The 15,406-nt window shown below is 36.1% G+C and overlaps 1 protein-coding gene across 3 annotated transcripts in view; it reads right to left on the reverse strand.

Moving 5' to 3' along the window:
• Positions 1 to 819: 819 nt before the first annotated feature.
• Positions 820 to 15,406, reverse strand: part of COPB1 (coat protein complex I subunit beta 1) — a 46,974-nt gene continuing 32,387 nt past the window's right edge. For all 3 annotated transcript variants that reach the window (XM_002754985.5, XM_002754986.4, XM_035265895.3), the window contains exons 15-22: positions 13,007 to 13,234; positions 12,350 to 12,529; positions 9,615 to 9,759; positions 8,783 to 8,902; positions 3,692 to 3,837; positions 2,705 to 2,794; positions 1,772 to 1,927; positions 820 to 1,203 (exon numbers count right to left, since the gene is read on the reverse strand). In XM_002754985.5, coding sequence (XP_002755031.1) covers positions 1,144 to 1,203; positions 1,772 to 1,927; positions 2,705 to 2,794; positions 3,692 to 3,837; positions 8,783 to 8,902; positions 9,615 to 9,759; positions 12,350 to 12,529; positions 13,007 to 13,234 — 1,125 coding nt within the window. In that variant the 3' untranslated portion in view covers positions 820 to 1,143. The remainder of the gene's footprint in view (positions 1,204 to 1,771; positions 1,928 to 2,704; positions 2,795 to 3,691; positions 3,838 to 8,782; positions 8,903 to 9,614; positions 9,760 to 12,349; positions 12,530 to 13,006; positions 13,235 to 15,406) is intronic.

Consider the following 15,406-nt stretch of genomic DNA (forward strand, 5'->3'; position numbering starts at 1 on the left):
AGGTATCTATCTCCTTGAATGCCAAACAAATCATTTTATTATTACTGAAATAGGAGACGCTGCTTTCAGTCTTTCACAGACCTTATCTATGGACTCATAGGGAATGCAGCCTAAAGCCTAGCTAGTAGACAAGTAATAGTCTAAGTTTAGATTTCGCTATAAAATATCAGACAATCTCAGTCATCCTCAGTGAAGGTAAAGGCCAAAAGGACAGCACAATCAGACTCTGGGAAACTTAACTTGGAAAAGCATTTGGAATTATACTGCAGTGTGATGGTACCCAGCCCCGGTGTGAAGTGAAAAAAAGAGGAGGAGTGAGTAAGGCACAGAGGCAATAGAGAAAAAGGCAGCTTTTTAAATCCTCTATAGTTGAATCCTCCCAGTACCAGCTTCAGTAATTAGATAGAACGAATTTAATTCCTAACAAACAGAGAACACCCCAAACTAAATGTGAATGATTAAAAAATCTATTTTGGATTATCTACTCTTCATTATGATTAAGTATATCTATTTCAGTCAGGGTACATAATACTTCTTTAAATTGAAGAGCGATCTGTTTTCCCAAGTTATTTTGATACTTTCTCCCTGGAGCTAAATTTGGAAGAAAATCCCTTCAAAACATGATAATGCATTTTTAGAGACAGCAATGCTGGAATATTAAGTAAGTAAAAAACAACCAAGTGAATCAAGGCCTACCTTATTTTATATCATTGAATTTGTAATTTTTCTTAATATGAGCTGTTTAAATTCACAACTCAGTAATTTAAATTTATAATAGAAATTTATAATGCAACTAAAAGAAATCCATTGCTACATAACTAAAATTATGTAATCATTTATTTATAAAATAACAAAAATTTATGAATAGATCTGTTTATTGTACTGTGAAAAGGGTCTTGGTACATGAGAGAAACATTATATACTTTGAGGATAGCATTCAGAACTGTTAAGGCAAAGGACAAACTATAATTTTAAACTCAATCTTGATTTAAGGGAAAGGCTATAAATTTTGGCTGGAATGCATTCAGCATGAACTCAGATTCTATATAACACATAAGCATGAAAGAGTACAAAAGATGTTGGAGTCCAGTAAGCCCATACCTAAATTTTAACTGTAAAGCTTCAAGAACTTTTTGTTTATTTTTATATATTAGTTTTCTTCTGTGACAAGTTGATTTTATCTCCAAGACTTAAGGCCATTCCCTGTAAAGAAGAATGAAGATATTTATATTTATTTAAAGTATATATAATCAGTAGGTTATTCCATATTAATTAAGCCCCCATTCAATGACACCATTATCAACAATAAATCAAAGACATACCAAACAGACTCACCAAAACTTTACTGGGTTAATTACTTTTTAGTGCTACATTTTCAAGTAGTCACTAGATTTTTTTTTTTTTTTTTTTGAGATGAAGTCTCGCTCTGTTACCTAGGCCAGAATGCAATGGCATGATCCTGGCTCACTGCAACCTCCACCTCCCGGGTTCAAGTGATTTCACTGTCTCAGCCTCCTGAGTAGCGGGATTACAGGCATGTGCTACCATGCTTAGCTAATTAGTCACCAGATTTATACCTTGGCTTTCAAAAAATTCTAGAGAACCCATTTCATAAATACTCCATAGAAATTTTAATGAGAAAGGTTATACTTTAAAGCATACTATTATTATATATGTATAAGCATCTAATGCTAAAAAGATATTACATATAGAAATAAGAAAGTCATAAATTCCTCCTCCCTTTGTTCTGTCCTCAAAAAGAGGACATTACCTGACTCTTTGCACGAATTCTTATGTGGCCAGTAACGGCAGCATCTGGTCCCTGGTGAATTGGCTTCTCAATGCTGACATTTGCAAGTGCATCTTCACCAAATATGGAACGAGCATAAAGGTTGGCTGCCATAAAGCCACAGTAACCAGAAAGGGCCTGGAAAAAATGTGTAATAAATTCATTACTTTACTAGATACCTATATATAGGAAAAACCAAACAGCATAGGTGATTTTTTTTTTTTTTTTGAGACAGAGTCTCGCTCTGTTGCCCAAGCTGAAGCTGGAGTGCAGTGGCGCATTCTCAGCTCACTGCAACCTCCACCTCTGAGATTCAAGTGTTTCTCCTGCCTCGGCCTCCCAAGTAGCTGGGATTATAGGCACATGCCACCACACTAATTTTTTATTTTTAGTGGAGACGAGGTTTCACCATGTTGGCCAGGCTGATCTTAAACTCCTGACCTTAAGTGATCCACCCACCTCAGCCTCCTGAGTACCTGGGATTATAAACACATGCCACCATGCCCGGCTAATTTTTGTATTTTCAGTAGAGATGGGGTTTCGCCGTACTGGCCAGGCTAGTCTCGAACTCCTGATCTAAGGTGATCCACCCAGCTCGGCCTCCCAAAGTGCTAGGATTACAGGCATGAACCACCATACTTGCATAAACTATTTCAGAATGTGCCTCTAGCTGATTAAGGGAGAAGATTGACAAGAAAACAAAAAAACTAATCTGACTATTCAGTTGAGTCACTGCACTAGGAACAAGTAGGATACTATATTCCAATAGAAAGAGGTAAGCAGATTCAAACATCCTATGAATGGCACTGCTTTTCTCATGTTGAATAACAAAAAATGTGCTAGAGGAAATACAGGAAGGCCAGGAAACTACTATATAATTCCGTCAGATTTAAGAATTTCCTGGTCAAATTTTACCTTCTCTGGTGTCAGGCATTTCATATTGGTTGACTTTAATATGTGCTGTAAGTAGTCATTTAAATCAATCATATTGGTGTTAACTGTGACCTGTAGTGAGGAGAAAAAAAAAAAGTCAAGGAGATCATAAATCTTACAGAGAGAAAGCAGTGAATTGCTGGTATGTCATATTAAAAACTTGTTCCTACTGTTTAGATTGGAAAGAGTAGACACCAAGAAACTAAGTAACATCTATAAAATCCAACAAACTGCAGGTTGGCATCAGTACTTCCCGATAAAGATAACTTCAGAGATTCAATATGTAGCATATAGAATATTTCTTTTTTGACACAGCATCTCATTCTGTTACTCAGGCTGGGAGTGCAGTAGTGTGATTTCAGCTCACTGCAGCCTCGACCTCTCAGTTTCAAGCAATCCTCCCACCTCAGTTTCCAGAGCAGCTGGGACTACAGGCATGCACCACCACACTGGGCTCATTTTTGTAATTTTTTTGTAGAGATGGAGTTTCGTCATGTTGCTCAGGCTGGTCCAGAACTCTGAGCATGAGCAATCTGCCTGCCTCAGCACCCCAAAGTGCTGGGATTACAGGCATGAGATACCGCACCTAGCCTCATAAAGAGTATTTCTAATAAAAGTCAATGCTTAAAGGGCCAAAGTTCCTCAACACACCATGAACTTTGTAAAGCCTTTTTCAGACACTGGATTAAATGGTTAACTTTTAGTCATACATAGAAGGGATGAAATATCATCCATAATGTTCAGACCTATCAGATTAGCTACAGAACTGCTAATCAATTTATAACAGCAAATTACCAAACTACTTACATAAGTTCTAGTTAAGGCTAATTTGCAAGAATAAATACTTAAAGACTACTTGCTTTTCATGTCAGATGCTTTTTAGCAAGATTAATTTTATTAGCAAACTCCTCAACACCAGGCAAAAGGAAGACAGATAAAGGAGTATGAGAAAATCTCCCAAAGACTAACTTTGTTTTCCCATTCAAATTCGGCCCACATCTGACGGAATTCTGCATCAGTGCAAGTTGCAGGCTGGATATAGTCCATGATGTCAATATGAATATCACTGAGGACCACACAATTTCTGTCACTTGCTGCTCCAGAGACATCGTAAACTACAATTACATATACAAAAAGATCCACAATCACTGGGGAAGCTTCAATTAAAAAAACTTTAACATCCAAATATCCAAACAACTACAATATTAACAATAAGATTGTTTATATAATACTATGTACAGAGCTCTATTCTACATGCTTTACAAATGTTATGTAATACTCCCATCAATTCTATCTTATAGTATTATTATCTTCCATCTTACACATGAAGAAATGAAAGCACAGAGAGTTTTAAATAAGTTGTTCCAGATCACACAACTGATAAGTGGCGGGGACAGAATTTATTTTTTGATGTTAAACCAATAATTCAATTCAGAGAGTACTTATAAGGCAGTTGAAGCGTACTAGGCACTGCCGTGAATATACAAGTAGACAATGTTCCCATAGAAGATGCTTAACTAATATTTTTCAATAAACATTGCTGATCCACACTACTTAATTAGTAGTCATCCCTCGGTATTAATGGGGAATTGCTTCCAGGACCCCCTAACGTAAACCAAAATCTGTAGATGCTCAAGTCCCTGATATTAAATGGCATAGTATTTGCATAACCTTCTCATATATTTTAAATCATCACCAGCTTAATTACAGTACCTAATACAACATAAACGCTATGTAAATAGTTACACTGTATTGTTTAGGATATAACGACAAGAAAAAAAGCTGTATATGTTCAGTATAGACACAATCATCATTTTTTTTCTTAAATATTTTTAGTTCGTGGCTGATTGAATCCATGGATGTGGAATTCATGGATACAGAAGGCTGACTATATTCACTTCTATGACCATCTCTTCCACAGTAGAGTTATAATCTGATTGGAGCCTGCATTTCTCTTTCTAGGCTCTTTTCTTGACATTCCTTCACAGTTCTACTTTCAGAGAAAACTGATGCTACCAATAATAAGCTCTTTTAATTTTCAGCCCCACATCTAAAAACAAATCTCTCTCTGAATCAGCTTTCACATCCTTCCCTCTCATACGTATCAGAGAAGTACTGCCTCTTTTCTTTAAGATTAATTCACCAGGATCGAAACGAAGGAGAAAATACTAAGGGCAGCCAGAGAGAAAGGCCAGGTTACCCATAAAGGGAAGCCTATTAGACTTACAGCAGATCTCTCAGCGGAAACCCTACAAGCCAGAAGAGAGTGGGGGCCAATATTCAACATACTTAAAGAACAGAACTTTCAGCCTAGAATCTCATATCCTGCCAAACTAAGCTTCACAATTGAAGGAAAAATAAAATCTTTTATGAACAAGCAAGTACTCAGAGATTTTATTACCACCAGGCCTGCTTTACAAGAACTTCTGAAAGAAGCATTATACATAGAAAGTAACAACCAGTATGAGCCTTTCTAAAAACATACCAAAAAGTAAAGAGCATCAACATAAAGAAGAATTTACATCAACGAATGGATAAAATAGCCAGTTAACATCAAATGGCAGTAACCCTAAATTTAAATCGACTAAATCCCCCAATCAAAAGATACAGCCAAAACCTAACGGTGTATCCAAAGATACACAAAGACTCAAAACAAAGGGTTGGAGAAAAATTTACCAACCAAATGGAGAGCAAAAATAAATAAATAAACAAAAAGCAGGAGTTGCAATTCTCACATTTGATAAAATAGATTTCAAAGCAACAAAGATACAGTGGTAAAAGGATCAATGTAACAATAAGAGATCTTAATACCCAGATACATAAGACCCATAACGAGATTTAGACTCAACGAGACTGAAAATTAATAAGGATATCCAGGACTTCAACTCAGATCCGGAACAAGTAAACTCAATAAATATTTATAGAGTTCTCCATTTTAAATAAACAAAATATTGATCGGCCATTATTAATACCCATTTTTAGAATGAAGCAATATTCCTGTTCTCTCTCCCTCTTTTTCTTCCTCTTTCTTCCTCTCCTTCTCTCCTTTTTTTACTTTTCAACATCCTAGTTCCTCACCTCTACTCAATACATTCCTCTGAACACCTGATTCCTTGTGATTCTCCCATCCCACTGAAACCTCCAATCCATTAAAAAAAAAAAAAAAATTTACCAAAGATTAATTAATTGGAATCTTTGGTGGTTGAACCTGGGCATTAGCATTTTGTAAAATCAATGCTAGGAATTCTAATCTATAACCAGAAACTAGAGCCACTGCTCTTCCCTTTCACTTATCACCCATTCCTGGAATCATTTGTATGCCCATTTCCTAACCACATGGCATACTTATTAAGGATGTGGGCCACTCTTCTTTGTCTATGTATCTAAAAAAGAAAAAAAAAAAAAAAAAAGCAGTTTTTGACCTCAAAGCATTTAAAAACTTAATATCTGACACGTATAATTTAGACCAAATGTTTGCATTTTTGAAGCTATTTTCATTTTACCAACAATCTTTAAAACTGTCTTTATTTCCCAAAGAATACTTAAGTCATATGGACTAAAAAAGCATTACACTTTTAACTTTCCTGAGAAAATATCTGATTTAAACTCTTATTAAAAAAAAAAAAAAAAAAAAAAAAAAGAAGAAGATTAATACTTTCTGCCATCTGTGATCCTTGCTTTGGTCCAGGACCCCATTCCAATCATTATCTCTTTCATTTTTACATCTTTACCTTCCCATTCTCTACCAACTTTCTTCCCTTATAGTCTACAAATATACTCAAGCTTGTCCTTATCTTCAAAAAATAAATCCTCACCCATTCTTGCCTTCTCTTCTTGGTACTACCCTTTTCTATTCCTAATTAAAGCTAAATTTCTGGCCGGGTGTGGTGGCTCAAGCCTGTAATCCCAGCACTTCGGGAGGCCGAGGCGGGTGGAAGACGAGATCAAGAGATCGAGACCATCCTGGTCAACATGGTGAAACCCCATCTCTACAAAAAATACAAAAATTAGCTGGGCATGGTGGCGTGTGCCTGTAATCCCAGCTACTCAGGAGGCTGAGGCAGGAGAATTGTCTGAACCCAGGAGGCGGAGGTTGCAGTGAGCCGAGATCGTGCCATTGCACTCCAGCCTGGGTAACAAGAGTGAAACTCCATCTCAATAAAAAAAAGCCAAGTTCCTACACTCAGAATAGTCTACACTACCTTTATTTCTTCATCTCCTATTTAGTCTTCGACCTACCACCAATGCTCAAGATGTCCCACAATAAACGTTTTAAAATCCCTAATAGCCAAATCCAAAAGACCTCTCTTTCAGACTTTATTAACTAGTTATTTGATCCTGTGCAGCTTCAAATACTTCCTGAAGGTTTTTCCTTACTTTTCTAACCATACTTCAGATATCTTTGTAGGCTCTTTCTCCTCTGACCAAGCTTTCAGTACTGCTGTTTGCTTGGATTCTGTTTTCAGATCTCCCCTCTTTTTAGTCTTTATGCCCTCTGTGGGTGATTTCTTCTATTCCTGTGGCTTTTAAACAATGAGACAGAGCCTTGCTCTGTCATCCAGGCTGGAGTGCAATGATGCGATCTCAGCTCGCTGCAACCTCTGCCTCCCGGTTCAAGCTATTCACCTGCCTCAGCCTCCCAAGTAGCTGGGACTACAGGTGTGCACCACCATGCCCAACTAATTTTATATTTTTAGTAGAGACAGGGTTTTGCCATGTTGGCCAGGCTGATCTCGAACTCCTGACCTCAGGTAATCCCCCCCCCCGGTCTCCCAAAGTGCTGAGATTACAGATGTGAGTAACCGCGCCTGGTCTGTCTCTCATTTAGACCTCTTCTTTGAGTCCCAGACTCACATCAAACTGCCCTTGAATACTGAACCTGCTCAAAATTTAACCTATTATGTCTTTCTAAAGTTTGTTCTTCTCTCCTGTATAACCTGTTTTGGTAATGACATAAACAACCCAAAAAACTCAATCTGGAAATCTGAGGGTTACTCCAGCCACTTGTTCCACCACTAACCATACCCTTAACAAAATATTCATCCTTCTCTCCATTCCACTACTGGGTTGGCTCAAGTCCTCTTGCATCTCTCACTTGGGCTTCTGTAATAGTCTACTAGTTAATATTCCTGCCTCTTCCAATCAATCTTCTATAGTACTGTCATAGAAAGATATAATGTTATAAGCCACTCATTTATAATTGGCTCAATGATAAAGTCTGAAATCCTTAGCATGACAAATAAAATAGGAAGGTTAGTTATCCTGCTAACCTTCCTAACTTCATTTTTTTCTTGCCACCATTCTCCAACCCATTCTAAACTCCAAGTATATCGAATCACTTGCATTTGTTCTAATTGCATCATCGTCTATGTGTAGTGTTCTACTGAGCACTAGCTCCTCCAAGAAATCTTTTTCTAACCTTTTTCCCCAATCCCCAACACTCTGACAATTGACCAAATCCCTTTACAGATTCCTACCTTACTTAGTACAGGCTTTTTTTTTTCATAGCACTTACCATTACTTATTGCACGTATCTATTTTATATATCAGCTTTCCCTTACACGAACACAATCTATCATTTTTTCCTCACCATGGCAGCCCTATCCTTATGACAGAAATTGCAACAAAATAAGCTTATTGACTGAATGACTCTATACAAGCTAATCCCTAGGTCGGAAATGCCCTTGTGCGCCTAGTAACAAATGACTCAGGTAAAATATTACCCTTTGATAACATAGCATCTTCCTTTAGAAAGCCTTCCATGCTGTTAGCATTGTTTTTTCTTCACCTCAAAGCATACAGTATATAAACCATCCTGTATCACATTGGACTATAATTATATATTTCCTTACCCATCTCCTTTTGCCTGACAGTTTCTTGAGGACAGTGACCCTAACTGGTTCATTTTTGTACATCCAGAACATACTACAATGCCTGGTACCATAGAGAGTGCCTCATAAATTAAGAATAAATGTCCTCATACAACGTCCCCAGCTAGTCACTATAGAAATTCTTTAGTAAAAATATTCACACATTACATGCCATGAAACAGCACCTTACCTATATTACCAAAAATTATTCCATTTTCTGTTGATGCTACTTTGACATTAGCTTTAATATTTGCGAAATCATGAGGAGCAAGAGTCAAAGGAGATGGCTTTTCCACAAGTTTCAGATCCCCTAAAAGAAAGAGTTTGGATACGGTTAAAATATATATACATATATCACATTTAGCAACATGAGATGTATTTTTTTTCTACACACACACACCCATAAAACCTTAAAATGTATGTAGCTTAACAGTTTCTTGTTTTCCCCTTGATATCTTGAAGTTCCTTAACTCTTGCATAAGCCATATGAAATTTGATGGGGGCACTGCACTGTTCTCACATACAATTTACATTTTCCAACTTCAAAACCAGATGTGGAAGTGAGCAGTCTGATTCACATGCCTTTATTAAGAAAAAAAAAATACATCTCATGTTGCTAAATGTGATATGATTTATTACTTTGGTCACATGTGGTATCTAACAGTTATGCATTCAGAAAATACTTAGTTTTGTAATGAGGCAATCAGAAATTTAAGTGAGCCACCTGCTCAATCTGTGACTTAAATAGCTCTAATTATGTCTAGAAAGACTGACATTCGCTAGTTTAAGCTTATTAAATGAATCCATCTGAATGTGCCAAGAGCATAAGAAAGTCAGTATGACAGAGGTTCAAAAAACTGGAGTTGAAGGAAACTAAATGGTAATGAAAAACTAAGCCTTGGTTCAAAATGTCAATAAAGGTTCAAGAAAGAATTTTTATACTGAAACCTGTGCACCTCCCCTAATCTGTCATAAAGATGTACTATGTGACAACATCTTTCCTCAATGGTAAATTTCCTCACCTAGTGTAGCTAATTCTAATGTGCAATTCTGCAAAGTATCACTGGTTTGGTTCACAACAAGTACATCCAGGACAATATCATATTGGTTGACATGAACGTAAGCTTCTGCATATACAGGATCTGAGAAACCTGTCAACTGGGTGACCTGTCAAAACAAAAATAAAGACATAATCAAATGACAGCTGCAATTTCCCCAAACATATCCTAGCCAAATGATTAAGGCTGGTAGGTTATTAACAGAGTTGCTTAGATTAGAAAAGTCATTTTGAGATAGGTAAAATAAAATTGTTTTGTAATGCAGAAATGGAAATTGAAACTGGGACATCAGAAATAACAGGCCCTAGAGGTTTTTTTTTTTGTTTTTTGTTTGTTTGTTTTTAAAGTTACTCAAAGAATACAGAATTTAAAACTATGATTTAAAAGACGGTATCCAAACATCTATTTGTTTTTAAGCTCAATAACTCAGTATAAGGTATTATATATGTTGATTTTTGAGCTTATAAATTCAGTAGTAGAAAGATGTTAAATATGTTTAGCAAACACATTAAAACATTATCCCAATTTAACCAACTGAATACATTTGGATACACTTTCATTTAAATCCCTCAGTAAGTATCTAAACTCACTACTTGCTCTATGAAACTCAGGATTCAAATAAAATCCAAATCATGTGGTAGTCCTTGCTACCTATTCTCAGGAACTAAACAAATCATATAGTAAGAAATTATTATAATACCACAAAGATAAAATTACAAATGCCCTCCCACTCTAAATTTAAACATGCCCAAAGTATAGCACTTTAAAAATGTAATACTGTCACCAAAAGCATAGGCAATAAAAGAAAAAATAGATTAAACATCAAAATTAAATGCTTTTGGGCATCAAATGATATTATCAACACAATGAAAAGGCAACCTACAGAATATTAAGAACTCCTGAAATTCAAACAAAAAAAACAAGCAACCCAATTTAAAAATGGGCATAGGACTTGAACAAACATTTTTCTAAAGGAAATATACAAATAGCCAATAAGCACATGAAAAGACACCCAACATCACTGATAATTAGGAAAATGTAAATCAAAACCACAATGAGATATCACTTCACATACCCATTAAGATGCTATTATCAAAAAAACAAAACAAGTATTGGCAAGGATATGGAGAAATTGGAACCCTTTTAAGAATGTAAAATAGTGTAGCTACTATGCAAAACATCATGGAGGTTCCTCAAAAAAATTAAAAGTACAATTACCATATGATCCAGTAATTTGGCTTCTAGATATATACCCAAAAGAAGTAAAAGCAGAAACTTGAACAGGTATTTGTACATCTGTGTTAAAAGCAGCATTCTTCATAGCCATCCATGTACCCAGGGATGGATATATGGATAAACAAAATGTGGCATATACTTACAATGAAATATTATTCAGTCTTAATAAGGAAGGAAATTCTGATATCTAGTATAACATGAATGAATCTTGAAGACATTATCCTAAGTAAAATAAACCAGTCACAAAAGAAAAAATACTATATTGTTCCACTTCTATGAGGTACTTAAAACAGTTAAAATCACAGAGACAGAAAGTAGACTGGTGGCTGGGGGGAAGTTGGGGTTGAGTGGAAGTAGGAATAAGGAGTTATTGTTTAATGGGCATAATTTAAGCTTTGCAAGATGAAAACGGTCCTGGAGATGGATGCATAACAATGTGAATTTAATTAATACCAAAGAACTCCACACTTACAAATAGGTTAACATGGAAAATCTTCTGTAATTTTTATAATTCAAAAAAATTTTTTAAAATTGTATAAATGTAATATTATTGATATCAATTCCCAGTTTTAAGGGAGAGAAATTGTTTTAGTAGTTCCAATTCTGCTACTGACCTTATCTTAAACAAAATCAATGTAGGATTGTTCACTAAATCTAATAGATGAGGAATTAAACTAGATTACTGATTCTTTTTTTTTTTTTTTTTTAATTGAGATAGAGTTTCGCTCTTGTTACCCAGGCTGGAGTGCAATGGCATGATCTTGGCTCACTGCAACCTCCGCCTCCTGGGTTCAGACAATTCTCCTGCCTCAGCCTCCTGAGTAGCTGGGATTACAGGCACGCGCCACCATGCCCAGCTAATTTTTAGTAGAGATGGGGTTTCACCATGTTGACCAGGATGGTCTCGATCTCTTGATCTTGTGATCCACCTGCCTCGGCCTCCCAAAGTGCTGGGATTATGGGCTTGAGCCACCACACCCAGCCCTACTGATTCTTAAATTTATATATTTAAGAAAATAGAATCATTTTCCTAATAAAATTCTATATGGAACTCAATATATTAAGAATATAAAAGTAAATTTGCTCTATTTCAAGTAGCAGGGAACAAGAGAAGTTGAGGTCAAGGTGTGGGAAGAGGCCAGGGCTCTGCCTGTTCAGCTTCCCTTTAAAAAGCTCAGTTAACCTTTAAGGATTCCCTCCCCTCAACTTCTATTTATTGGTCTATGATTTCACACACAACTGGATCAAATTAACCATCTGATGGATTTACAGTACTATCACATAAAGTAGTAAAGTACTTCATTAGCTTCTGAGTTTCAAATGAGGTTTAATGGACCTATCACAGTGACTTGATAAAAACTAGTGCTGTATAACTATTTATTTTTCTTTTAAAAATAGCAGGACTAACAACTTCCTTAAGGAGCCAATTTAAATAATTTAGAGTCTATCGGACATTCTGTTACCTTGTTAAGTTTAGATGCTAGGGGATCTGCTGCCTCTTTCCTCTGTGTGTTACCCATTGCTGCCAGCAAACTCAACTGAAACTGATCTTCCTTGCAGTTCATTTCATTCTTAGCAGTTAGTTGCATGAAGGAAATGGGGTCATCAGGCTGTACTGTCACATTCCTCTTTTCAGATTCTTTCTGTGTTGAGAACAAAACAAAGTCTCTCTTCAATAAGAAAATATAGTTTTTAGAGGCCTTTAATAGGGACAGCCCTCACATATAAAGACTGAAAAATCAACAAAACAACAAGAAAACCCACAAAGCATTTTTTTTCTTTTCTTTTTTGTTTTTCTGAGACAGCGTCTTAACTCTGCTGCCCAGGCTGGAGTGCAGTGGTGTGATCACAGCTCATTGCAGCCTTGAACTCCTAGGTTCAAGCGATCCTTCTTCCTCAGCCTCCCAAGTAGCTGGGATGACAGACACATACCACCATGCGTAGCTAATTTTCTCATTTTTTGTTGAGACAGGAACTTGCTATGTTGTCCAGGCTGGTCTCAAACACCTGGCCCCAAGCAGTCCTCCAGCTTCACCCTCCCAAAGTGCTGTGATTACAGGTATGAGTCACTGCACCCAGACACACAAAGCATTTTTGTTGCCTCACCATAGATACCTTACCTTTTGGGATAATTTCTCTTCTTCTAGTTTAGCAGATAACATGTGAGAAAGGGACTGTCTGCATTCCTTATTGAAAATGTCATTCATTAAAGGTGAACATTCAGACAAGACCTTGAGACACAGGGAAATTCGATCCACATCATCATCAGTAATTGGCTTCTTAGGAAGAGAAGATTTTCCCAAATGCAGGATAGTAGCCATGAGCAACATAGCCTCAGCAACAAAAGACTAAAAAAGTAGAGAAATGGATTACTGACATTGTCATGATTCTCAGATTGCAATCATGTCACTTAATTATAACTCACAATCTAGGAAATAAACCTAAATTTTCACTTTACCTGAGTAAGATTTCAAATTCTTTGGATCTTTTTAATGTCCATATCTGTTTTTGCATCCTTCTCTTTCCTCTCTACTCTTAACTGCCATTCTCTAAGACCTGCATTAGTCCTCAATTAGAGACAGCAATGGCTTTTTAATTGTTTTCCCTTGCTCCAGTCCTTCCCTGTAACCACTTCACATGTTGATACTGTCCTTTTTAATCCCAACTACAGGAAAGTTAAAAGAATGATACACTCTACAAATTGTTAACATTTTGCCACATTTGCTTACCTATTCTATATATATATATATGCTTATTTTTTTGGCTGACATATGAAAGAGTCTTCACCTCATAAATACTTAGCATTCATCTCCTAAGAGTCAGAACAGTTTCTTACAAACCAGAAATATCATTTTCTCACCTGAAAAATCCAACAATCTTAAAATATATCTTCTATACTCTGAATCCAAATAAATCTTCCTAAATTGCCTTAAAATGTTTTTTATTTTTTAAATCCAGGATCAGCTTCATGAATTTTATTTGATTATCGTTCTCTTTCATCCCTCTTAATCTAGACCAGTTCTCTGCCTTTTTGTTTTTAATCACACTTTTTTAAAGAACTGAAGCCAGCTGTTTTGTAGAATATCCCACACTTTTGACCAAAATACTAGATAGATGATGTTTTGTATTTCATCACAGTTACCTAAAATTAGGCTGCATCACACAGTTAACTAAAATTAGGCTGTCACATTATTGGTGCTGCTAAGCATGATCACCTGCTGCTGCTATCTTAATTTTTATACTGCACCAATAATTTCACTCCCCATGTAAATACTTTTAATGAATGTCGGCCTTCATATCGAGGTCCATATTACTTAGCCTGCTATTCAAAGTCTTCCATAAGTGATTACAACTTACTTTTCTAGTCTCATATAGCATTATCCTGACACAATATGCTCTATGTGTTTGCCAAATTGCCTTTGGCTGAGTATTGATCTGCACACATGCATGAAAGACTACTGGAGGCCTCGGGAAAAACCTGCAGAAGAGTAAAGTATGTATCCTCTAAACTTGGATGCTGTCTCCAAAAGAAGAGGAAAGAGAGGAGGGGACAAAAAAATCTAAGGAAATGACTAAAAATTTCCCAAACTGATAGAGACTCAACAAACTCACTGCAGACCCAACAAAATCAATGAACCAAAAGTACAGCAAGCATGAAGAAAACCACACCAAGAATCCTATACCTACAAAGGTAACTTTCAAAACTGTACAAAAAATAAACTTTTTCCAGACAAAAACTGGGAGAATCTGTTGCCAACAAATCTACACTGTAAGAAAAGTTAAAGCAAATTCTTTCGGCAATAGATACATGATACCAGAAACTCAGTCGTACACAAACAAATGAGGAGTGTTGGAAATGGTATGAATGAAGAAGCACCAGTGAGACAAGCAACCAAACTTCCTTCTTGTACCAAACACTGCAAACACTATTAACTCGGTATGTTACAAGAAACTGACTCTTTTAAGCAGGTATCAGCAAACACTTTCTCAACTTTCAGAAGTGACGCAACCAAGAGAGGAAAGCAAACTCAACTTCTGAGATACAAACTATGCTGGGGGCTTTAAAAAAGCATACTTTAAAGATTACCCTGTAACCAGACCTGAATAAATAAATGCCCACAAGAGAGTTACAACATAAATTACTGCTCATAAATCAAATCAACTGATAAGGGATAATATACCTGTAAATTATTTGCCTCTCATTTATGGCTTTTCTTATGATGGAATTAAAAAAAGAAAAACCCTTTGAAAATCCCCAATCTAAAATGGAAATGCCCAATTGTATTTAAGATTAATGAAGGGACCATACACTTAATGGACTATTACATAGCTATTAAATATGATTATGACTAAGAAGAGATCATAGTAACATGGGAAAACCTTATAATGTTAAGTGCAACTGCACTATTGTAAAATACAAAATGATTACTAGTAGGGGAAAAAGTAGTTTACAGAAAAAAGCCAACTTAAACTGTTTTTGGAGGAAGGAAAGATTTCAATTATTACATCTGGTAATGTAA

Source organism: Callithrix jacchus, chromosome 10, assembly GCF_049354715.1.
Source record: "Callithrix jacchus isolate 240 chromosome 10, calJac240_pri, whole genome shotgun sequence".
In the NCBI taxonomy this organism is placed as follows: Eukaryota; Metazoa; Chordata; class Mammalia; order Primates; family Cebidae; genus Callithrix; species Callithrix jacchus.